Source organism: Tinamus guttatus, unplaced genomic scaffold (genome assembly GCF_059628265.1).
Source record: "Tinamus guttatus ecotype Peru unplaced genomic scaffold, ASM5962826v1 Tinamus_guttatus_pri_ptg000150l, whole genome shotgun sequence".
NCBI classification, from domain to species: domain Eukaryota; kingdom Metazoa; phylum Chordata; class Aves; order Tinamiformes; family Tinamidae; genus Tinamus; species Tinamus guttatus.
The window spans coordinates 9,957,935-9,984,739 of NW_028288684.1; the positions used below are offsets into that span (position 1 = coordinate 9,957,935).

Here is a 26,805-nt window from a genome sequence, read left to right on the forward strand (position 1 = left end):
ACAAAAGTAAGTTAACTAGTAAGAGCAGTAGAGGACTTCATCTGTCAGGCAGTACACTTTATAAAATATAAGTAAAAAATGCATCACAGATTGTTTTTTTCTATGACCTTTAAATCACAGTGAATAGAATTAACATCCTTAGAAGCTATAAACACCAAACACAAAACACTATATGTTTCTAACATGCAGGCTCATCTTGTTTGGTATCTCCAGTCTCTCAAGCAATCTTACTTCCTGTGTTGTTCATTAATATATTTTTAACCTATCACCAATATACTTCCATTTAAATCTAAAATTTCTTAGAAATGCCTAAAGATATTTTCATTTGAAAAGGGAGCCAATCACACTTGTCTTTGAAAAATAGGCATTTTTCATGTCTTCCATGTGACAAACTTAAGAAAATTAACTTTTAGATAAAATACAGTATGATAAAGGAATAAATTATTACTACTGATAACTGCATTTACAACAAGCTGACAAAAAACAAGTAACTCAAGGCTGCTGATCTCCACCCTCACAGACCTCTGTGCTGCAAAATGTTATGCTTCACTGCTGTCACTTGCAGTGAAGTCAATGGGACTTGCAGCACCTATTACACTACCCTTGGGACTAATAATTTAAGATCTGAAGTCTAACTTTTGGTCTTTCAAAGCTGAAATACATTTTTTTAAATGCTTAATAACTCAACGAATTATCTTCTCTTTCTATATTCAATAAATACACCGTATCAGTCTAAATGCATAAAAAGGATAAACGGACTTTGTAGATTAGTAATTAAGCAATACTTTCATGCACTACAGAAATAAAATATGTGGCTGCTGATCTGTTTTCCCAGAAGACATTTGAAAAGACAAAATACAGACATTTTAAAAAGTTAATTTGAAGCATTGATGCAATAAAGATTTAATAATACCATAAATTCAGATTAATATTTTTATCATTCACAAGTATTACTTTTTAACAGCACACCTTTAAGCTGCCAGGATGTCATATTTTATATGCTTCTAATTACATTATGTATTACATATACTTACCGTTATTTTTGTTCGGGTGGTTTGACAGCCCTGATCTAAAAATGTAAGAAGAACCTTTTTTAGAAAATTAGATGTTTCTCTTTTCCATAATCAAAGCAATTTTTGATAAGCAACTCAGACAATGTCAAACTAATGTTAAATTGGCAGCACTGATCACTACTCTATTGCAGTATCATTCAGGTGAAAAGTGACATTTCTCATTCACAGGCATGTCACTCCGCAGGCATCGAACCTTACACAATCCCCAAAAGCTAAATCAAGGCCATACCCAGATGTGAATATAACCTGTTTGGGGAAACTAAATGCTAAATTGTCTATATATAAAGGTATTCATACAAAGAAACTGTGTTGATTTAATTACATGAACTAAAAAACAGATTTATTTTCACTTTCTGTGCTGACATGCCATTCTGATCACTAAAAACACACATAAATGAGCATTCTGCCCAATCAGAAAATGTATAGGCTACCTATTCCCAACACAGCAAAAAGCAATGCACTGCTATTATCTAGATACTTGCATTTCCATTTTCATTTAGCACATTGCTTTGTTTCCTTTTAATTCCCAGTGCATCCCTCTGTTCTCTGGGACCAACACACATGTGGAAAAGAAACCCTTCCACAGAGCAAGCAATGCCAAACAGAAGCACAATGACAGAGGCAACGTTTTCTGTCCCTATGAAGGCATGACACTAAAATTACCCTTGAATTAAAAAGATTTGCTTCAAAAAGGGATTACAAAAGCATTTGATTATCTGACAGAGCTTCATCTCTAAAAAGGGCAATAAAGTAAGAAGCTAAGACGAAAACACAACACCATATACCTGAATAAATGATACTTCGAATGGTAAACAATGATAGCTATCACAACAAATAATAACTGAATGGTTAAAAAAGGGGTGAGGGGAGGGAAGGAGTGCAGTCCCTGACTGAAACAAGTTTATTACAACAAATGATTCAAGCAGCTTTTAAAATGTATTCACTTGCTATTTAGCAAGCCTAAAGCAGCACATACCATACTGTAAGTTCTCAGGTCCTTTTTGTGTTGCCAGATTTGGTTCGTTTTGTTGACAGTAGAACCGCAGCAAGCAGTGCTGATCGCAGAAGTGTTTCATTTCTCCACGCCACTGCACTTTCTCTTTGAGACTTCCTTGAGACTTGCAACAGTCGCATCGCGCAGCCTTAATGCAAAGAAAAATTTTGACATTTTAAATAAATCTTTGAGAAAAGGATTTTTAAAAATTAAAAGTTTGTTTTTACAAGCACTGAAAATCATTACAGCTAAACAAATCAGCTTCACTCACATAGGCTCTATGATGTTTATACCATCGGTATGAGTGTGGTAACACTCATACACAGACACATTCAGCACTTCACTTTCAGCTATTTGCTGGGGGACAGTGGGGAGACAGAACCAATAAGCTTTACCTCACTAAGTCCTTAAAATTGCTCATCTCTGCACATTCAGCAAAAGAACAGGATTTTTATGCAACAATTTTAGTTAATTCTACTGAAAAAAATCTGCAAAACAAGAGCAGAAAGGAACTCCTTAATGACTCTGTTGAAGCCAGGACAAGCAGGGCTCCCCCTCCTCCCCCTAAATTTGTTTTTGGGTGTTTTTTAACTCACAACCACATCTCCACATCAGAGCTCTTTAATGCAAATAACTTTTCTATTCAGCGACTATAGCTTCACAGCAATTTTAGGCTCCAATTATTCAGTTAGTTCTTCAAATCTTCTCTGCCGATACATAAGCATCACAAATAGGTTTCCTTGTTTCTCAACAGGATTTCACAATATTTAGTTAACACAGATCTAAAACTCAGAATCTTACTGTTCCCTGTCTCTGGCTATACACTGAATAATGTATCTTCCAACATACTACACGGAAATTTCAAGAGGCTTCATTAACAGAGTTTCACTGATTCAACCAGTCCTGCTGCATATTATCTCAACACCGGTAGCCCCAGTTTCAGATCTTCAGCAAAAAAACACTCTTTGCACTGTTCTTCCTCTTGATATTTGCTTGCAATCACCCTCCCAAACTCCTCTTTAAAAATAAGAAGCAAAAATAAAAAGTTTATGGATGCTTATGGAATCCGAAGTAAGTAAAGACACAGCCAAGAGGAAAATTATGATAGAATGCGACATAACACATGAACGTGTAAAACTATATGCAATATTACAGGTACATACAAGGCTCTGATGGCTGAAAAAACAGTTTAACTGTAGTTCTCACAACACCCCCGAAAAACCCTCCATCAGGCCAGTTAGTTCAAGCAAAAACAGCAATCAAGTGCTGAGCTCCTCCTCCATACTTGAGCAGCTTGAGGTCCTTCAGCAGCCTGGCATCATTCTTTGGCAACATAGCAAATTCAGCTCGCAGGCACAACTTTCAAGCACTTAAGATGACTATATAAATAAATTGAAATTAACATTATGCTCCAACTTAAAAAAAATAATAAAGCATTTTCTGTTAAATGAAAATGTTTTGGCCCCTCTGCGTGCGAGGCAGGCTGCAACCACAGGATCACCTCACACCAAGTGCAGGCTCCACCTCTTGGCTACATGCAGGTATCAGCACTCAGGCTCCTGCGTGGTAAACAGGCTCTGAGACCTTCCAGGGCTGCATGCCCCCCATCCTTCCTTCCTTTTAGTGAATTCTGCCCGGTTGGCTTTAGCTGAAGCTGGTCCGTAACTTGCTGCACAGCGTTAGTGTTTGCGGCAGGGCAAGAGAGCAAGGGGTATTCTTGGAAGTGAGTGGAGAAGAAGAAAAGTGAGGACTGTTGCCAAAATAGCCCCAATTTGTCAGTTCAGTGAAACTGTGAATTCACACCTTCACTGCAAATGCTTCTTCCAGAGCCAACAAAAAGGCTGAAACGACAGTTTAAATCCAAAATCTGTATCTGTAGCTCTCTTGCTCTCTTCAAAACAAGTTTTCTATTTCACCTAGCATGACGCATTGAGAATGAAAGGTGACTTGTGTGTAGAAGAGCCTACCTACTCTGAATTGCTGCAGACAGCTTGACTATCACAGGCTCCAGTGGTTCAATTTTCTCCCTCCTTCAAAGAAAAGGGTGCTAAATCTTGTAAAATGCAGCAGTTACAGACTACCTGATACTGCTTTTTTTCCCTCTCTCTCCTGGATCTACTCTTTCATTTGAACCTTTGATTAAATGTTTCTCCAAGGCTGCTACACTAAGACATATATGTGACAAAGCTTTGGTTTTCTTCTACTTGATGAATCACTACCCATTAGCAGTAGCTTCAGCTCTATCCCTAGATTCCCCTATAAGGATGCTTCAGTTTTCATTTCTATATTTACTGTTCTTTAATCCTAGTATTTCCATAATCATCCTTGCAATCAGTGTCAGATATCCTTCCATGCACTGAAGTTTCTTCCTCCCCACTCATCCTCTCCCTTACACAATATAACTGAGGTTAAAAGTGTGAATTTGCAATTTCTTGTTTATATCCTCTTTCTCATTTCCCTTTGTTCTTATTTAGCATACTAGCATTAATAGAATCTCCAAAATTCCCACCTGCTCATCTGCTGTACCACTGTCTTTCAAAAAAGTCCATCTATACTCTGTGTGCTCCATTTGCACATTCATTACACAGGTCTGGCACCAGCATGTTCAATTTGCTAGTGTCCATCTTATATGTATAAACCACTGATGTTGTCCCAAACCATCTTTCTTCTCGGCTTGGTTTAAAAAAAAAAATCAGGTGTGAGGCTTCTTATATACATTCTCAGTCCTCTACACACGTGGTCCCAGTGTTCTCCTATGATTTGGAATCGCATTATTTTGGCTTTATCGGGCTGTTTATTTTATTAACTTTGGTTGTCTTGCTTCACCATTCAGATTAGTGTCAGCTCCACTGTCTCAGATTTTGCCATGGTTGACAATCATTGTTACCTGCAGCTCATCATCCACCACAATTTTTTAATGCCTCTGACTGTAGTTTCCCACCTGCTGCTCACTCTTAGCTGCAGAGATTTGACCCTTGCCGCACACGTTGTTGTCGCCACACGTTTACTCCAACCAATAATCCCCTGGAGACTTGAATCATCTTCCACGTGCACTTCAGCTGTGGTATTTCCAACAGTGGTCAACAATGTGAATTTAAAGTAAAAAAGAGCTCTGTACTGTTACCTCAGGACTGTACACTCTTTTTAAAGGTATTTTCAAGATATATTTCTAGTATAAATAATGTCAAATTATCAAAATCAACCAAATGTCAATATGAAAAATGTCTGAGAAATTTCAATATGACATCTGAACCATGGCCTGTAACTACAGTTTATAGGAGGAGCTCTGATAACTTAGTAAGCTAGTCTCTATACACCAAAATATTTAAAGTCTCTGAGGACTAACTGGATACCATACTGCACAAATTGCCTCAAAATTTGACACCAACTGCCAACTTTAGCTGTCATCTGAACATTTTACATTTCAATCCCTCATGAGAACCTTTAGCTAAGTCTGACAGAAGTCTATCATTGCTGTCTTTCCCTGATTTTGAGTAGAGAATTTTGGCCTTCAGGGAAGCCCTCTCAAAAATACATTGTTTGTCCAGATAATACTAAACAGGAAAAATGCGTCCACAAAAAAAAAAGTAGACAAAGAAGACGGAGACAAACACTTGTTTAATGAACACAATGCTGGTGTTAAAACATTACTGGGTTATTACTACTTATTTCTCTTCATGTATACATTTATTGAAACTCCAGTATAACATGAAATATTGCGTAAATGAGACCAAGCTCATACATACGAAACTATTCTCTTAAGAAGCTAACAGACAAAACAGCAAACAAAGTACAAATTGAGAGAGGGGTATCTACTCTGCCTCTCTATATTTTGATCATTATCTATTTATGGTTAAAGAAAAGTGTTAACTAAAAAGGCAGTACCAAAGCCAAGATACTTGAGGTGACTTTTATGGGGGAGAGGGGGAGTTATCAGCGAGGATGGAAAGAAAAACAATTTTGGCAAAATACACAATTTCCCCAAACCTATTACATGTCTTCTCCATGTAATAAATCCCAAACCTTTGTAACCACAGCTAAATTAGGAAAAGGCTTTAAGTATTTGAAAAAAATGACAATTAACAATCCAACAACATAACTTTACACTAGTTTTACTGGCAAGCATAAGGATCAAAAACAAAGAACATCTAAAACCTAGTATCAGCAAAAGTATTAAAACTCAACTAGTTATCAGTAAGTCTGCTTAGATTAAATTGCCTTTTCACAGCATCATGTCTAAGATTCCTGCACTACAGTAATAATGGCTTTTCTTAAGCAGACTTAATAGGCCAATTGAAATTATTCCCTCATCCCAGAAGATGAGTGGGATAGTCTGAAGTTTTCAAGTGTTTTCCAAACCTGAGTCAGAGTCCAAACTTCCACGGAAGTCTAGGTATATGAAGCCAGTTTGGTACATGACCTCCCAAAGCCGTATTCTTTGCTGAATCACCAAGATTTTACTGAACCACCCAAAGCTTTATTAGGTTCTCTATCAGAAGGCACTTTTTATGCAGAAATAAATTTTCTCATACTCCAAGCTTTAAGGCATATCAATTAAATATTGTTGTACCTAGTAACACTTTAGTATGTTTAAGAATTTGCAGCCAAGTTTTGTCACCCTGTTTTCGTATGAGACAGAAAAAATACATTCCGGTCTTCAGCAGTTTTCATTCAGAAATTTCTAAGAGGTCCCTACACACATTAATCAAAATGAAGACTTCACAATATTTGTCTGTAAAACTTCTGGAACCTGCCATTCCAAAATATCAAATGTGTCTTCATATTCAGTTCTCTTATGGTAGGTAGATCATCTTGAATTACAGGACTTGCATCTAGCCCTCTAATATTTCAAGCTTTTTACTGCCTTCCAGGCTGTCTGTGTTTAAAGTTTTGATTAGGTGGTGAATTTTGCATTTTCTTTTCTTTTTTTTTTTTTTTTTGTATTTGCATCCACAAGTGTAGTTCTTGTTTTGGTATTATCAACGTACTGTTCCAGGACGTTCACATCAAAGGCCAAATATTTTATTCATGGCACTAATCGCAGGTTAGCCCCAGTCCAATTTCACCTTTATTTCTTTCAAAAAATGAAATAAAACAAAAACTCATAACGTGAACTCTTTGCTGATTGTGCTTCACAAGGTAGTTAAAATTCCAGAGATTTAGAAACAGAAGCCATCATATTTGACTTTTAGTTTTATTAGAAATCCATCTGGTCTTGCTTTTCCCTTTGGTGTTCTTTCCAGTGGGAAATACTGAAAAACCAAAGCCTCTGTAGTTCAAACTGTGAGAAGAGGCAAAAAAGGAGGCAAAAACAGGAACAAGGGGGAAAAAATACCACTCTGCTAACCTTATCTGTCGTCAGTCAACTAATAGCATTATCCAGTTGTAATAATGTTCTCAACATTATGAATGCACTTCAAATAATTTTGATGGGGAAAAAATGGTATTAATTTAGGAAAAAAAATCAGAATTGTAATACAACAAATACATAGTAGTTTCTTGTTTTGCTGTAAATCAAGACTTCCTTGCCAAATAAATTAATAAATCAGATGGTAGAAATGCTGCTCTAAGTTCTAGGAAAACTCAAATGAAGAAATTAATACATTTGCTTATAGTGTAGCAAATGCTGTGCTGAAGTAAGCGATATTTGCTGCACAGTCCTTGAGATATCCTCACATGTGCATTTTTGTCTTTTTTAACTTTGGAGCTCTTGTCAAAAATTCTGAGTTACTTGCCTTGTAGTACCAGTCCTGAAATTTTTTACAGCACTCTTCACTGCAGAAATCTCTCACTACACCATCAAGTTCCTTAGTTGCTCCCTTTTTGCACAGCTGTGAGCAGTAATTACAAGTAACACATCTCAGTCCTAACCGTCTTGCAAAGTCTTGTTTATATAGCAGCTTGCAGCCTGGAAACAGATTTTAAACATTAGGAACAAAGTAATTTTTACAGAGAGATATCACAGTTAAGAATTAAATACTGAAAATTCAATGAACAAACAACAGCTAACAACTGGGGACAAATTCAGGTTGCATTATACACTGTATTTCAAGACATTTTTACCCGAATACCTTTCCTGGACAACTCAAGGGTTGCATGTGGTGTTTATATCTCTCTCAAAACACTATGCTCGGATCTCGGCTTATCAAGTACTTCATTAAATCATCTAAAAAATTACATGATTTGTTTTCCTACAAAAGCATTGCCTTAGAATTACATTACTCAGTTGGATATCCTCAGAATGCTACGAACAGTGAAAAGCAGGAGGTGTAAACTAGGCAACACTATCCACCAAAACAGTCCCAAGCAAGGAACAATTTGCTGCTATTGCAACTTTCACAACAAACCACTTATACAACTCATTTAAGAGCACCAATAAAGACAAGATAATCCAAGAACTAAAAAGCTGCTCACAAATCGTAACTAAAATGAGTAATGATCAATCCTGAGCATGATTATGCAATGACAGGGCTTTACATATGAATGTGCATGCAACCTGTGTACATAGATACTTCATTTTTTAGTGTTGTTAGTTTATCTTTTCGCATTAGCTATGCAGTCATAATTTCAAGGTTCTCACAATGACAGATGTACTCTATAATCTGGTCCTCCCTCAAGTAGATTAGAAAGGACATTCTAATGCATTAATGGGTAAATACTGTACTTATTACATAGGGTATTTTGAGATTGTAATATATTTAAATTACCTCAAATCTGCTGCCTATTCATTAGCTGATGTCTAAATGATATAACATACATCACTATAATTACTCTCGTTTTATAGAAAAGAAAATAACAGTACAAGAAAATGAAGTAACTGCCTAGATTAACCGTTGGAGGGATTGGATAATACTTAGACAGGCCTCTAATCCAACACACTGCAGCTGTTTTCCAAGCATATTTCAATAAATCAATGGTAGTATCAAGAGCAGAACCCAAATCCGAAGTGCCTGCTCTGCTGAGGCAAACAGGTACATGCTGCAAGTTATGAGACTCAACAGGTAACATCCTCTGCACTTTCTCTGGCATAGAGAGTATAGAAATACCATATGATAAGGTATTCAATAACCTCCATTCCAGCCTCAGGCTGTTGTAAAACCGAGACACTAATTATAAAATCACTAACAGCACAACACAAATAGAAGCTGCAGCAGGCAAAATCTTCCAATAGCAGAAAGTTATTGAGGATTTTTGACTTTAAGGCTACACACTTTGCTAATGGATTAAATTTGTTAGAAGTGTCAAGACACGATGTACACAGGATATAGTGTAAATAAGATGCTGGGGGTATCGACAGTCTTTTAAACTTTTTCTTTAAGTTATAAATCCTCTTCTCTGTTTCTTTGGCATCAGAATAAAGAAATTAATGATGCACCAAACAGGCGGTGCTGAAGTCAAGCAATCATCTTTACAGGGCAGCTACTTGGGATGTTAAGTGTGCTGGTATAAAGAAAATAATAATCCTGAAGATGCCAGCATGCAAAGTGACTGCTACTTAGAAGTATGGGTTTAGACACTGAAGATTTCTTACCAATATTTTTTCTGCTAGTCACACCTCTCGTTATTGTATGGGGCAGACTCTTTCCACCTCTTCACCCCTCCAGAAATGGCTCAGCACCACAATGTATCCTCCTCTTCGGCTTTGCCTCAGAAGAGACACTCAGTGCGGTACCAAACTTCTAAGACCACAGATTAGAAGAACCCTACTGCTGATCCCATGAGCCATGCTCAGCTCTTTACAAAACAAGTGCACCGTAGCTAAATTTCCTCAGCTATTACACTAGGGAAAGACCGAGGATACTGCTGTTATACACAAAATTAATTAGACAAGAGTTTTTTCCATGCTTCATTTGAGTATCTCCCATATTTCAGTGACTCGTGGAAAAAAAATGAACAGTGAAAATTAAGTAGGGAGAGACAAAAATAGATTAAAATACAGAATTCTCCCCATGAGTAAATGCCTGAAAAGCATGTTATTTTAGGCCACTGACTGAAGGACTCACTGCTGAAAGAGGCCTCTATAGAGGATAGAAAACCTATCCTTACAAAAGTTCAGATGTTGATATAAGACTGATATATCCTTGAAGAGTTTAATAGTGAAAGAAAAGCCTATATTTCCTGCAATATCATGAGCAAAATCACGCAAATATATTTGCCTGATGCTTGTTATATCTTTGTAATGCATAACATAATCCACCTGGACGAAGGAACATTTACCTGCTTTGAGATCCTATCACTTCAGATAGGCATTTTGTTTTTTCCTATCTTCTTATTAAGTGCTTGGTACTCCAGGTATTACGTTATTCCTTTCTATCACAGTTATATGATTTTTACTGGAATGGAAAGACTTTCTTTGAAGTACGGGAAAAGGTACTGACCTTTGGCAAAAAAGATTCTGAGCTCATTCAAGAAACCTGGTCTTTGCAGGATAATGCAAATCCTGAATCGACGGAGCAGCCACATCACTGCTGGCTTCATGGATGTGGCGGTGACCAAAGAGTGGCCTTTCCCTGGCAGAACATTTTTGCAGAGTGACACAGAGAGCATCGGTTCCTGGTCTTTTTAATATCAGCACTAGATCCTTGAAGGTTTGGCCAGCCTAGCTGCCCCAAGACTAGAGGTCTTGGGGTCATGAGAATAAACAGTTGATGCCCAACAGCTAACGACCCACCATCTTGAACCAAAAGCTGCATCTAGAATCCTAGGCTACTCAGGCTTTCTGCTATGGTAGCACCAGGTACACAAGCTACAAACTGAGCAGATAGAAGTTTTAGCACTAATATGACTCAAAGACAGACAAGCTGCTAGCAATCTGCAAGAAAAAAAAAACAGTGCAGGTCATTTGGTTCAACCTACACAGGTGGTAAGTTATACTCCTTAGCAAGATTCTTTTAGGAGAGGACCACCCCATGAATCCACTGTCTCAGTAAAGGTAGGGGAGAATTTTCAAAGCTTCTCCACCCTGAAGTTTGAACCAGACACAAAGACCCAACTGTGTATCTGCTAAATATATATATAAATATATAAACGAATATAGGCTAGGCTAAAAAAAAATCTGTCTTCCAAACAAAGCTAACCCCAACCTCTGGTGTTGCCCATATGTTGGAGAGAGAAGGAGCACTCACAGGTTGCTGACAGCATGACAGACAAGCAGCTCCTCAAACGGTCACCACAGGGACCTTGCAGGGGCAGAGGGGCTTCTCAGCAGCCCCTGGAGCAGCCAGCTGGAGCCCTATGGAGTTACCCGAGGCAGGACCTGCGCTCCACCTCACCGTCTACACAATGAGGTTCGCAAAGTTGCTAAGAAGCTGATCCTCTCCCACCTGCATGCCTCACTGAAGGCGAGTTCATTTGCACATCCAGAAACTGTGAAAAGGAATGCTGATCTAGAAACATCTTCTGGATCATCAGTTTCTTCAGTATCTTTGTTAAAAAAATACTTTGAAAAAAACAAAATTACTCCATCCTGTAAGTAATTAGGTTTTTGCCACTGAAAGGCCATACTTGATTACTTTTTTTCTTTTTATGTGCCATACAAGTCCTGCCTTTCTCTCATTACTTTGTCTCTGGCTTCAAAATGAACATCACTATCCTTAACAACACAAGCGCGTTCAACTTTGGCTCCTACTTTGACTATTACTAAAATATATCCCCATGTCTATTGTAACACAAAAGCTGTGTATCCCACTTCCTTCTTTGTCTTTGCCCAAAGAATCTTCCATTACTTATTACCCCAAATCAGTTCAACTTGTATACATCTTCAATTTAGCCTGGTGCTTTCTAAGCTTTTAGACACTACCTCCTTCCTTTGTCCTCCCTTCTCTGAGCCAGTTTCTCAGTTTCTGCTCATTCTTCCATCTTTTCAAGGTGATTATTCTTTCATGCTGATAAGAAACATCTTCAAACACTTTCTTTTCTTGTGCTGATAACCTCAACACCTTAAACTGTCATCATGTATCATCTTAAATAGCCAATACTATATTTGGATAAAGAACTATCTCAAATCTCTTCAAACCCATACTGAACACTGGAACCTAAACTGAAAAAAAACCCACACAAACAACAAAAAAAAAACCCCAAAACACACTAATCTAGTGAGGACTAATCTAATGAGAGTGTTGTAATGCAACAATGCGTGCGGTTTCACTTTATATTCTTTAGCAAATGAAATAAAAAGCTCAGATTTTGCACAGTGTGGATTCAAATTAAAATGCAAATTATATCGCTTTAACAATATCAATGTTCTCCCGCTACAGAAGAATAGAAGATGTGCATATAGCCTCCTCCTCAATATATCTCTAGCAGATATGCCAGAACGAACAAAAGCCAAGGTAGTATGTTAACATTTTCAAGTAGTGCTAAAAGACATGCATCCAACAAGCACTAACTAGAAACAGCATCTGCACTATCAGACTCTTCCACTTCAGAAGTACCAGAAAAGACACCTCTTCAGTTCTTCTGTGAGGGCTGCGTAGATCTGTGCTTCCTTTGGCACAGCTGAACACCTTTACGTGGTGCTTCTACAGAGTCACGGTCTGCTAAATATTTCGTAAGGGACTTCCTTGAATCACAGAATCCCAGAATGGTTGAGGTTGGAAGGGACCTCTAGAAATCATCTAGTCCAACCCTCCTGCTCCAGCAGGGACACCTAGAGCATGTGGCACAGGGTGGCATCCAGGCGGGTTTGGAAGATCTCCAGAGAAGGAGACTCCACAGCCTCTCTGGGCAGCCTGTTCCAGGGCCCTGGCACACTTACAGGAAAGAAGTTCTTCCTCACATGGAGGTGGAACTTCCTGTGTTTCAACTTACACCCGTTACCTCTTGTCCTGTCACTGGCCACCACCGAGAAGAGCCTGGCCCCTTCCTCCCTACAATAACCCCTCAGGTACTTGAATGCGTTGATCAAATCACCTCTCGGTCTTGTCTTCTCTTTCAAACAGACTAAACTAAAACTAATTAAAGGTCCTTGTACATGTTGATCAGATCTCCTCTCAACCTTCTTTTGACTTGAATATGCTCTCCTCTACAAAGTTAAGTCATTTTTCTCATCAGGGTACTGTCTGTGAACTTGTTTACAGCCAGTTTTCTTGGATTAGTCATCTGCTCGAAGATATAACAATATCTTTGCTAGTAGGTTCTAGACTACTTAGTAAAATGACACAGCCCAAAGAACTGTCCTGCATTCAAGGAAAGTTCTTTAACAAAAGCTGCTATAGATCAACATGATGACAAGACCAATCCATTATTTTTTTCCTGCAGGTGTCAAAGCATATAACATTCTCTCTGAATAATTCAAGAGCCTCAAAATCTCTGGCTTCTACTTTTCTAATAATTTGATCCATGGGAAAGAAATACTTTCCAGTTGGATCATTCATTATATCCTTCAGTAACAGTAACACTGCTGGCTGTGAGACGGCATTTTGGGGATCATATATTTTACAGCATTTAAGACATACTTTGGTTCTTGTTTTCCTTTGCTAGAGTTTTCCAATGCATCACTGAACAAACCTTCAAAAGAGAACCCTGGGGTAGTTGGTATTTCAGGCCAGAGTTTAGCAGAGGGATTCATTACATATTGCCAAAGGAAGTGGTCAGAAGCAAATCCAAACTTTTTAACATGGATGGCTGAAGACTCCAGAGGAAGCCCAAGCTCTTTTAACAGGATAAGCCACTGTCAGAGGTGCAGGAAATCAGAAAACAGTGATATACAACCGACATATTTTAAAGAACACCTTTTTCTGCAACTATAACTTGAGAACATTGTAAGAAACTCTGTTGCAAAGCAGGGAAAAGAGCAGCCCAGCAGCACAGGACTAGGGCACCAGCTTTTCCTCAGTGTAAGCTCTCCATCTGCTGGAGAGAGCCAGCAACTCTAACAAGCTTCCAGCAGCCTTTCCTGTCACAGACCATTTTCAAAACCAGATTCTTAATGTAACCAGAAGACTGGGTTTTAGGGAATAGCTATTTTATTTGTTTATATATATTGAACAATGCTTTTATGTAAATCTAAAAATTAATCAGCTCTAAACACTTAACAGTATACTTTAATGAACAGTCCACTGTGCATAAGACTGGAAACAAAATGCCTAAAATCTATACTACTTCAACTGTACTACATTAGATTGAGTGTGCCTTGATCTGAGAAGTCACTTCATTTTCTAAATCTCTTTTCCAGTTTATACAATAACCAATGTTTTTGTTGCCAAAGCAGGTTGTGTTCCCACTAGGGTTACTTCCAGAATCTTGCACTTGTAAGACACCCAAGTCCCCAAAGATGTTAGTGTCCTGTCAAGATGACAGCACTCTTGCTGTTTTCACTCTTGACCTTTATCTATTTTACTGTTTGAAAGAGACTTCCAAGTGTCAGATAATTGAGTTATGCCATTGAGTTATGGTTTAATGACATTCTCCTTCTACAAGGCAGAAAGCGGCCAGACATGAACCAATGTAACTGCAATTCGAATCATAAGACTATTACAAAGTCTGTGTTATTTAAATATTAGTGCTTAGTTCTATTGAAAAGATGAAACACAGGACAGACAAGTATATGATTAAAAAAAGTTACAAAAATACTCACTGTAAAACAGTTCTGTTGCTGGATTGCCTATAATTGATTTATTTTCCAAGATCCTCAAAGAAGATAAAACATTAAAAAAAGAAACAGAAAAATAAAGGGAACATCCCCCATCCCCCTCAAAAAAACACACTCAAAATCTTGAGGACACCTTCAGGAAGAAAGCTTTCCCAGTCTATGTACTTGTCACTATTGTAACTACACGGCTGTAAGAATTCACAAGTGGCTTTGATCTTCTTGCCTTGGCTTTTGCAATTATTTTATTGCCAACGTGTTACTTCATTTAGACAGTGGTTCTTTAGAATACTTCTCTATTGGCAAAACACTAGGACACTTTAGTTTCCAAAGCCTCAGACATTAAACTCCTGTAACTATTTAGTTCAGGTGTCTCATCCCCCATGTAGCATTTGAGTTTGGACAAAAATAGGGAGGGGAGAGAGTCTCCATGAAGTCATTAACAAGCATCTTTAGCGTGACTGACAGGGCAGTTTGAGTCAGGTCCTATCGCAGGGCAAGTTTCAGCAGGCCACAGCATCCATTTTCAAATATTTCCTTGAGGAAGACATTCAGACGTGGAATAAGGTTTGCAAAACTGATGAATCTGGAGATTTTAATGTGGGTGCAAAGATTTATATAAGCGATTAAGTGAAAAACCCTCAAGTCTGAAGAACATGAGCAGAGGAATGGCATCATCTTCAGCATTCTGGCTAAGTAGGCATGAGCAGCCAAGGTGTTTGTAGCTGGTCTTACACATGCTTCCCACTACTTGATTTTGAAACAAACAAGCACTTTTGCAGAAATTTAAACATCTATTTAATTTCTGTCTGCTTTTATTTGGTAGTCTTCTTTTAAATATCTACACACAGCAGAAATTGATCTGTGTTCTCTCTTGAGAGTTCAACTGCTTCCAGAAAGCAGTTGTGACTGCCCCAGGTATTCCTTCTTAAACCTAATGTACAGCATCGTCTTCTGGACGAGTAACCGCATGTTCAACAAAACAGCCTATTTTGGTGCAGATTCTCCAAGGACACTTTTCCAAAATCAAAAAAAGTTCAGTCTCAATACCCAACGAGTTTATCTGGTGCATCAACTGCTTTTTTTAAACTTTACTAACAGTTGAGTAGGTATTTCTGGAAAACAGCTATGACAGCAAGGAAAAAACAGGGGCATTTCAGTGCTTGGAGAAAAGAGGAAAAAAAATCTATCACCTCTGAGAATGGAACATTTATCTACTGAGCCCCTCTGGGTCCTCCTAAAGACCTGGGTCTCTCCTCCCCTCATCAGGCTGAAATGCTGCTGAGAGCAGCCAGTCAGTCTCCTGGATTCCAGTATTTCTGCAGCAATGCATAAGAAACGTTGGTTTCCCTTGAAAAAACATGGCATAGCTCCTTTCTACAAAGCTTCAGTCCAAGCAGCAGTTTACTTCCCATTAGGCAACACAGATTGCTTTCCTTACATCACAAACTAGACCTAAGCTGTGACTAGCAATTGTCTGCAATAAAGCACTATTTGCTCAAGTTGCATCCTATTTATGGTGTTTTTCATTCTCTGTTATTGAGTGGTTCAGATGGCACCAGGAAGCTGATACTCATCATCAAACATTGTTTTAACATTAACATTTCACGTACTCCTCCTGGTAAAGATCATCTCTAAAGCTGTCGAACCAACACATGCAAAGTTGGGACCCACACTAAGACTTCAGGAGATGGATTTCCCCTGTTTAGCAGGGGAAAAGCTCCATTTCTTCCTATCTTTTTTCCCAACAGGAAATACAAATGCCAAGGGATCTGTAGAAAAATTCATTCTAACACTCTTCATATGGAAATATATCTACAGAAGTAGTACTGCTAGGTTGCATTATGAATCTTCCTGACTTCATTTTGACCACTGCCAGGCTTTGAAAGAGATCTTCAGCTTCTTAAAACAAGGGAGTTGAAAGTGCTCACAACAACATCTCAGTATCCTGCAATCGCCACATTGAAGGAAGTTGCTCCTGTCTCTCAATGTATTCTGTGGAATTGTTTATTGAGCATTGCAATGAGTTTTGTCCTTTTTTCCTCCCTATCACTTTGCAGTCCATAACACAGGAAGAAAATAATGATGGCAGAGAAACCTTAGCCACCACATTGCATTCATCAAAAGTCAAATATTCCCAAGAGTTACAAGGAATGGAGAGAGTGGGGGAGGAGAGAACCTGCCTCCTGTCACACACAGCCACCTCCCCATATTAACAGGATTTTTCTACGACTAAAACTGGCAGGTTTGCTGTTTATTCTACTTGAAAGCAAGGAAACTTCAGCAAGGTTTATCAAGTGATAGTGAAAACGCTATTATTAAAATTACTCTAAAAAATATTCACTATATTCCCCAAATGATAGGTCATCCAAACCTATAGGTAAATACCTAAGATCAGGACTAAATACCAGTGTCATAGAACTGCTCCCCAAAAGCAGGAAGTGTAGCTTCTTACTAAGATTATTTTGTCATTTTTATTTGTTTTAATACTCAATTCTTTGCACACTTTAATGCAACTTTAAGAGTCCTATGTTGATACATTTCCTTTTTAACTTGTTTTATGTTGAAAATCAAAATCACTAGTCAGAGAAATTACAATCACAGTAATCAACAGGTATCTACAGACTGCAAGCTACTGCTCAAATGCTAATATAATTGGCATATCCAATTTTAAAAAGTCTAATCAAACAGAAAGATTGCTATTCCCTCATTTCAGTTAGTGCAGATATAGATTCTGCTGCATAAATTAAAAAAGGCAGATTTATAAAAATATTTTTTTGTGTATGCATATCAACACATACAGACTTAAGAGTGTTGCTCGGTCTTCCTGTACCTGCAGTAAGCAGCAAAACACTCAGAAGACTATAAGAGAGGCTCCCCCCTCCGCCAAAAAACCTCTCAAAACCCCCAAATATTCCACGTACATTCACTAAAAGAACTCGTGCTTCACACCCTCAGGGGCATCAGAACGGGTCTGTAACTTACATCTGAAGATGACATACTAACACAGTAAGTCAGCTGCAGGCAAACCAAAAAGATCAATACCACATACACAGGAAAGAGTAAAACTAAACACACCACATACTTACCTTCACTACAAAATGGTCTTTTGATGCCAGAGAAATTCACCGTTTCATGTAGCGTTTTCTCCTCTTGGCAATATTCACAGTAGGTAACTATGCAGTGCAGTTTCTTATAGTCATCAGAACAAGCTCTGCTGCAGAACTGATACACTTTGTTCTAAATGCAAAATTGCAAAGCATCACAAAGAGGGTTAAACAGATGACAGTACAGCAAGTTGAAATAAGAGTTTGCTTTTAATGCACAACTTTAACATGCAACATAAACAGAAATGCAGGAACACAGTAAGGATATGGCTTAATGCTAAAATTAGTAGCTCTTGCTCAAGCTGACAGCGAGTGCTACAAATAGTGATCATCGTTTTATATGAAAATTCTAAACAGATAATATGTCAATCAATCTTAGCTCATCATCTTCAGGTATTTACTTTCACTTTATAAAGTATAATAATGGTCTAATATTTGTTACTCTAGATAACTAGAAATAAAACCAGACTTTAAACTTACAGTTGAGATAAAATATTTTTCCTTCAATTCTATGAGCGCCTTTTTATTTTGTTATTTATGAATAAAGACTTCCACTTTTATCCAAACTGAAGTTGAATAATGTTCTACAGAACCATATAGATTTTATTAACTAAATTCAAAATGTTAATACCTTCTAAAAAGAGCTGTGTAGAAAAAAAAAATGCAATTACAGGCTTAAACTTTTGTAAACACTTCACCCTTTCTCCTCCTCTATAAAAACTGCTAAAAATAAAACCAAACCCCCTTACCTCCCATTCCAGTACTTCTGGCTTTGAACAAAAAGAACTTTTGCAATAACTGCATTTCAACTGAATATCACTAGGAGAGACAAACTGACCATTTGTTGAAGACTGCACACTAAGAGTCTGAAAAACATGAATATATATACATATACACACATCACTAAAAAAGAAAGTTACTTCAAAAATGTGTTTTTCAATTAAACCTATACTGAGAATTTGGAAGCTTTTAAGTATAGGAGCATCTTGCAGCAAAAGCCAAACAGATTAGTCTTTTCTCATGATTCCTTCTCCCCCTCATTTTAATTTTTACAATGTCAGTTCTTTACCTTTGCTTTCACTTTAATTATTTTAGGTCTTATCTCTTTTACCTTACCTTTCTAATGTCCATTTTTTTGAGAGTATAATGTTTAAGGGCCCCAAACAGTTCCCCCTACATTGAACAGCTGTTCATTACAAGACACATGTTTTTAGATAAGTACAACTCGCAGCTTCCCTTATTTTGGTCACATGGAATCAGACAAAGACGTATAAGCATTTTTGAATCCAAATTCCACCACAGCAGATCATTATCTTACCTAAGCCTGAGAGGGGCTTTGCATCTTGTCTTAAAGATCAAATAGACATTACTTAAAAAAAAATCCCAAAGTAAAAGGAAATGTGAGAATTTCTGCCTGTGGTCACCTGTAGATTAAGAGGACGCTACCCAACGTGCCTAACTGTTCTCAAGCACCAAGGCAAGAAGATGCAGCTGCTCAGCTAGCCAGGGCCTAAGCCAAACTTAAGGGTCTTCAGACTTAGGACAGTATTATAGACTTCATATGTATATATGAGGATTTTATTCTGTAACCAGCTAATTCACTTCATATTGCACTTCCGCAGCATTTAATAGCAAGATAACTCAACTTTATACTGTCTGCGGCCTTCCAGTCAGTCTTATGTATTGTATACTTCCAGGACAATCTTTGCACAGCCCGGGGTCTGTCAACAACTATTAGCTTACTACCACCACTGTGCTCAAGACAAGGTTTCAATCAACAGTGATCAAAGATACTTGAATAACCCATAAGACACATTTCTTGCATCCATTGTCTCAACAAGCTTTCCTACACCACTGGCAACAAGTTTTTAAAGAAGTCATGTTATCTTCAAATGTTATGTTTAAAGAAGTCATGTTATCTTCAAATAAATTAATTCCTGTATCTCCATCTCACATCAGTGAAAAAGCCAAATATTTCTGTTACAGGATACTGTGCTTCAGACTTGCACGTTACTAGGACTTCATCTACATGGTCAGTCTGCAGTAAGGCTGATGGCTGTGGCCAACTCCCACACGAGCAGAGCAATATTGCTGAGTGCTAGAGGTGAGAGCAATATCATGTTATGCAGGTGCAATAATTCTGTAGCAAAGGTTTGCACCTGATTTCATGCACATTTCCTCATCATACACAGGGCCTGAGAACAAAATGCAGTAAATAATAGAAAAGATGCCACTTTTACCCCAGTGAGTCACTGTCCCATAACAACTTTAACCAAGTCTGATGTCCACAGAGAGTACTGCCATATTACCCCACTATATTGAATAAATCTCCGTGCAGTAAAAAGAGGTTTACTAGATTATGGCTGCTCTAACCAAGCAGCCGAGCAATTGTACTAACATGAGAGCCACAAAGGCATTTTGAGATCTAGCTCTAGTTTGTGCTATTTTTTACACTTGCAGGTTTCTAAACAAGGGAAACATTGTTCTCAACATGTGCTGCCATATGGGTTATGCAAGTGCAACAGAGGTCCCAGAAGAAGTTGTGTGTGGTTGAAAACAAACAAGCAAGCAAAAAAATCAAGTGCCAGCAAGAAGCCAGGATACTTCTCCCACTTCAGGAGCGAAGGAGATGCTGAAGAACCAGCAGACCTGGCACCCTGTACAAAGGCATCCAGCTACAGAGACAAAAAAGAGGATGAAAGTATCAAGTGCTCACCACGTTGAAGTGCTCACAGCGACTACTTTGAATGTCTCTAATTACCATGAAACTTGAGACCAAAATCCCCTATTTTGTGGCCTACAAATGAAAAGGAAAAAATACTGCCCTTTATTTTTCCCACCTGCTTGTTAAAGTAAAAATTCAGGCCCAATCCACCCTAGCAGATCAGTTATTGAAAAACAGCAAAAGATACACATGAGAAGAACACAGCTTTTACCTGTTTAAAATCTGCTTTAAGCAATATTCATGTCTAACTGTATAAAACATCTATTTAAAGACACAGAAACAAATGAAAGCTCTATTATGCACCTTCCCATAGAGATCACTACAGTAATTTGCATTACTGAAATAAACAAAAAAATAGGTTGAAAAAAATCAATACTTAATCAAAACATGATTTTTTATATCTCCAGATAATATTATCCTGCCTACAATTAAGGATTGTTTGTCCACATTTTAGTGAGTCAATGCATATATTATTTTTCCATCTTTCTTTTCCATCCAAATTATAAGCTGCTTGGAATAGAGAACATCTTTATGAATTATTTGGAAGCATTATTACTCACAAATAATAATGCAGCAAAAAGACCATAAATTCTTTAAAATCATTCACCCTCAAAGGCAAGATTTTATTGATGTTGTGCTTTATAAAAGCTATCTTTAAAATGATGCATTTATGTTCTTTCTGAAATCCAAATCCAAAAATTGTGAAATTTCCCTTTGACTTTTCTTGAGCCTGCCCTGAACAGGAGGCACAGAGGAAGTGCCAAGCACTGCTAATGCTAGCACTGTTATGAAGCCATTTTCAGGCTTCAATGTCAAATTCCTGCTGGACAGGAGGCAGATCCAGCCCCCTGGGTGCAGGGCACGGCTCCTGGCCAACCCCTGCTATCACCTATCACTGCAGTGCAAGTGAGAAAGAGCGGCCAGCTTTGCTCACAGCCACACAAAGCCAAACTGTGGGTTTCTTCAATATTTCTTCATACAACTGTGGGTGTTGAAGATAGCATCTAGCAGACGGTGAAACTGTAGCCATTTTTGTTTTCTCTAGCTCAGAAGAAATACCTTTGAAAGAATTAAATCCTTATTGATGTGAAAAAGAACCAAATACCTCATGAGGAATCTTCTAAGTAAACACAGATACTGTCATTCACTACAACTTTTCCATGTGCATAATTAAGGGCAATAAATTAAAAAGGGAATGAAGCACACATCCCCCCGCCCCTTACCCTCACACATACAAAACTTTCAATATCAGCACGAAGCCCCAGTTATTTTCACTGTCGTCAGCTTTGGAAGTTTATTTCTACAAGCAGCACGTCAAGCTTCCCCCAGCCCTCACATTGCAGCGTATTATTTCTTGAGCGAGTGAGCAAGCAAGAGAGATGCAAAGAATTTTAGGAATAGCACTTATAGGCACCATAATGGCAGAAGAGAACACAAAACAACGTAACACTGAACCACCAGAGTGTTTAGTCTGTTACAAAATTCCATGCTTATGCACCCTACACATACTGGCTGTACAACTGTTCATATTCATCCATTTTTAAAAAAAAAAATCAAAACTTTAGCATAAGTTTTCTAACACCATGCATAAGCCCTTGTTTAAAGCAAGATAAGTTGCACTTTAAGACACATATACTTGTGCTGATGGCTTTCCTAAGGCACTCAAACTACAGCCGATGCTCACAAGAAATAAACTGGCAGCCTTGTTTTCCCTCAGGAGGTAAGTTCGGAGCAAGATCTTCAGCCGAGCCAGTAAAATTATCAAACAGGAAAACTGTGGCTGAAGACACCACTGCTCTGGAGTAACTTTGCCCTCAACTGCAACACCACTCTCCAGTAGAGCATGTGAAGGAGGTGGGGACACAGCAGCACCACCCCGCGGACGGGCCACCTGCACCTTGCGTCACATCTGCAAGCTGGCCTGGGGCAGCAGCCTGTGCAGGGAGCAGCTCAACTAAACCTGTCAAGCACTTTAATATATTAACACAACAATTATGTATAGACAAAACATGAGGTAAAGCGACAATAAACCTTGAAATACTTTAACCAAAATGAGGAATTTGGCAGAAGAAAGATACAGGTCGTGAATACCAGTTATTTTGTTGGGAGAAGAGTAACCTCTAACAACAAAAAAATGCACATTGAGAGGAAGGGGTGGTTATAATGCCAGAATGGCAAAACAAAGTTATCTGCATTATAAGACCATCAAAATGTACGGAGCTACAGAATACTACGGAATTATTTTTCTATAATTGCAGAAAGCATTGCAATTTGACCAAATGGAATATTAGGTTCAATCCCTTACGTGTTACTTAGATACCAAAAACCCCAGAGGAACTCTTAGGGTTCAAAGTCACATTGTAGAGCTCAGTCCTTTCCATTGAAAAACTACATGAATGGAGCAAATAAGCTGTTCCCATACAATCAACTCTTTTCTGATGGAGAAAAAAAAATATTATTCTACTCAGAAGGTATGTGAAAAAATAAACAGAAAAAACCCAAACTTTGTAATTTGACAATTTGAGCTAAGTGTAAGCAAGTGCTAAACCCTGACTGATCTGCCAACACACAGGGCCAAACTCCATTTGTTTTTCATTATACCCTTATTTTCCCTCCCTTCGAAAGCAGAGGAATGTTTTTGTTCTCAGTGCTTTTGGGGCAGCAATCAACTATAGGATCGCTCAGGATGGAAAAGATGCTGAGTGAGTTTGCAAGCCTTTCCATAATAACAACACATACTTGTTTAGTTAACCAGGTCTATTTGGACTACACTAGCAGACATCTACTAAATTAGTGAAGATGGAAGCACAGAATGGGCTTCATAATGGAAGACCCATGTGGGAATATTAAGGAAGCAATTAGGAAATTGGGTTTTTTTTCCAGTTCATAGAAAAATGGAAACTCTAATGACAAATGTGAAACCCTGCAGAAGTAACTGTTCTCATGTTGAACAACTGAACAGTACACATTTGGAGAATTGTTCATTTTTACATATAGAAAGCAAAACACTTTCTTTTAAATGTACCTTCATTACCTATGGATTAATTACTACAATGCATTTTACTCATGCATTAAGTCATATTAAAAATCTGTCATTTGCAAAAAGCATAGTAGCCTGTTAACATGTGTCTATCAATAGGCTTGCAGCTTTTTGGTTTCCAGATATAATATAAATGGTTGGTTTTATCCCTAAAGGTCCTAATGGTTTAACCTTCCATTTTAGAGATGGTCACTACTCCCCATGGAGCAGTGCTGGTCACAGCAAAAACTAAAACCTTTGATAGTACAGTATTCAGCACGAGAATTTTCTTTCTGTGTAAATATGTAAGTTTAGTGCAAGTCTTTAAGACAAGAATTTGTTCGCCTTCAATGCAAAACATCAAGGTTCATCTCCGCACAGACCAAGAAACATGAGCACTGATACTGCTTTGTGTTCTCTTACAGATCAAGGAAAAAAGGGTTGGTTATTATTCTATTTTGTAAGTTTGAGATAGCAGCTATCATTATAAAACTGTCCTTTGATAACAAAAAAACCCAGCAGCATCTGCTATGTTAATCATAAGTCAGAAACACACATATAAAAGCAAGTTAGTCAAATATATACATTCTTAGCACAAACACAGGCACACAAATATTTAGGGAGGAAAAAAAATTAACACAACAGCTAACCTGAAATTTAGCTACACAACTGGAACTGCAAAAGTTGTACAGTTTTCCATCAGGCATTGTGGCTTGATATTGAGGTAAAGAGTTTCGTTTACAAAAGTGGCAAATAATTTCCATACCTAAAAGAAAAACGTAGTTTACAAACAAAATAAACACAAAATAGTAGCGTAAAAATACTGGATTACAGGTCAGCTCTTCCCACCACTTCAATGTAAAAAAATACTGTTTTCCAGTCAGTTTCTGGAAGTCACACACAAAAGAAACTACAGTTACTTTTACTGAATTCTTCCATAAAAGCTCTGCATTAAATTCGAAATAGCTCCTCCTTCCTCTCAAATTCACTGGAGCATTTCCAGTTATGCTCTCAATTTATGCAACTCTGTGTTTCTTTCCCACGCTGAAAAATACACATTTTGAAATATTTACCTATTCCTTTCCTCAAGATTAAAAGTTTTAGCTGACGAACATCTATATACATTATAATTGACTCCCTCCTTGTCTAAGGGACAAAATTTATGAACTATTGCTTGAGAAGAGATAAAATGGGGTTGGGGAGTGGATCATAGAAAAGATAACATTAGTCCATGCAAGAAGATTGCACCATTTTGGGGGACACCAAAGCACACTGTAGCTCAACATTTTCTTCCTAGATGCCTTAAACTAGCTCAATACTGTTCTGGAAATCAAGGGAAAAAAAAGGTGGGGGGAGAGGGGGCATTCACTAGCCCTGAACATATGATTATGAATTTCTTTTAAAAAATCTACTTTTAAAAAACCCTATATTACCAAAAATAATAAAAAAAAATCTAAAACAAAATACCCTCCTTTCCCCAGTTGCTCAACCTTTATCACAAAAATCAGGTCTACTCTTATCAGTGATGAAAATTCATCAGCCTTTTCACTTACTTTGTGATTTTGCATATTTTGATTTGTGTGTGTTCATGCATGCAGTTGAGCAGTATGGCTCCAAATATCCATTAGGTCCTATGCACTGAGTCATGTCAAAAAACCTGCACTGAGCTCTGCAGCCAGTACAAGATGTTAATTTGCCATATTTCTAAAACACAAAACAAAGCAAAACAATGCATTAGTTATAACTATGTTTGGCTTTTAGTTTTAAATTATACTATAACAAACACAGAGGACAACTTATTTACTTCTGCAATCCACTTCCCCATGAGAACTTTTCTACATTAACTAAATCTGACCACCATTATTCTCAGAGTATTCAGCACTATGGTTGGGTCTCTCCCTCCTAGGGGGAAGCTGCCTAAAGCTGAACTTCAGGTAAAAAAACAGGGGGAAAAAAAGAAAAAGAAAAAAACCCCACCCCAAACCTGGCACCTGCAGCCTGTGCACTGTGATAGGAGTATAAGGGTAGCTCTGCTGTGTTGGACCTTTTGGACCTTGCTGGTGGGACAACTGTTGTAAGACAAGAAGCAAGAGTTTGAGCTAGTGAAGAGGAAAAACAGGTAACAGTGCTAAACACGAAAAAAAACTTGCACTCTCTATCGAGGGAGAACATCCTCAGTATTATCTGGTGCGAGGTCGGTTAGTTGTAGTACTTTATTTGCAACAGCACTGCTGGAAGAACCTCTCTCAATTCTCTCAGATTCAGCTTGCTAGGTAGGAGAAATACCCTGCAGAGCCCCTGAGCTCTTCATTTGATCAATGGCAAATTGCGACTCCAAAAACTTGATGGTAACAGGCTCGGTTTTGACATCTTTCAGCACAGTAATCAATCGACAGTTTTCTACAAAACTGAACAATGTTCCATAAAAAAAATGCAGGTCAGTCACACCACGCAGAAATACCAGCGACAGACTCAATACTCAAAAAGAAAAATCAATAGTTCTGACCTGTTCCATGAACAATACACAGCACTGCTGTGAAAATATCTTAATGCAGCCTAAATCATTAACATTGTAGAAAACCCTTCCTGCCTCCTCCCTTCCCTGCTCACAGGAGGAGCGTAAGTTTTGACAGTGACCCCAGCAAATTCTTCACTTGAGCAACGACCAGCACATCCCAACACCCAGACCCCTTCTGCTTACTGCGTGTTAGAAAATGCCCTACTGACAAATGCTTCAGGTTTCTGTACAGAAGGATTCTGTACAGAAATTATTTTTGGCATTACCTCCTCCTTCTCACCGTGTTCAAAGTAAGAAGCTTCAGTGTCCATCTTGGGTCTTCCTATCTCTAGCTATTCACATTTGAGAATTAGCTACATTTTCACTTGCAGACAGTGAGTGAAGAAGCTTAAGGGTTTCATAATAACTATCATTTTTTTCTATATTAACAAAATATATTTTAAAATATCTATACACATGCATTGGCTATTAACTGGATACGTCGCCCTGCAGAGAGCTGCAAATTTAAAGATACTACAGCAATTTCAACTTCACAATTTGCACAAGCTGCAAGGTAGAGGGTGGGCCCAGACATCAAGTTCCCATCTACAGAATAGTATCAATATCCCAGGTTCCTTCTTCGTCATCTTAAGTGGTTTCTGCATGCTTACAGACACACTACCTCAAACCTGAAAACCCTCCTTATGAGCCACAGAACTGACCACACTCACAGCTAGGTACCAAGAACAAAATGAAGCTGTTGCACTGGTTGTTCTACGTGTTTCAGCTATGCTCCTCATG

General features: G+C 38.0%; 1 protein-coding gene across 2 annotated transcripts in view; it reads right to left on the reverse strand.

Moving 5' to 3' along the window:
* ZMYM2 (zinc finger MYM-type containing 2) overlaps window positions 1–26,805 on the reverse strand; it is a 66,179-nt gene that overhangs the window by 17,471 nt on the left and 21,903 nt on the right. For both annotated transcript variants that reach the window (XM_088522298.1, XM_010217090.2), the window contains 7 exons: window positions 25,061–25,211; window positions 24,158–24,273; window positions 18,513–18,629; window positions 17,746–17,896; window positions 7,803–7,975; window positions 2,050–2,215; window positions 1,035–1,069 (listed from right to left, as the gene is read on the reverse strand). In XM_088522298.1, coding sequence (XP_088378424.1) covers window positions 1,035–1,069; window positions 2,050–2,215; window positions 7,803–7,975; window positions 17,746–17,896; window positions 18,513–18,629; window positions 24,158–24,273; window positions 25,061–25,211 — 909 coding nt within the window. The remainder of the gene's footprint in view (window positions 1–1,034; window positions 1,070–2,049; window positions 2,216–7,802; window positions 7,976–17,745; window positions 17,897–18,512; window positions 18,630–24,157; window positions 24,274–25,060; window positions 25,212–26,805) is intronic.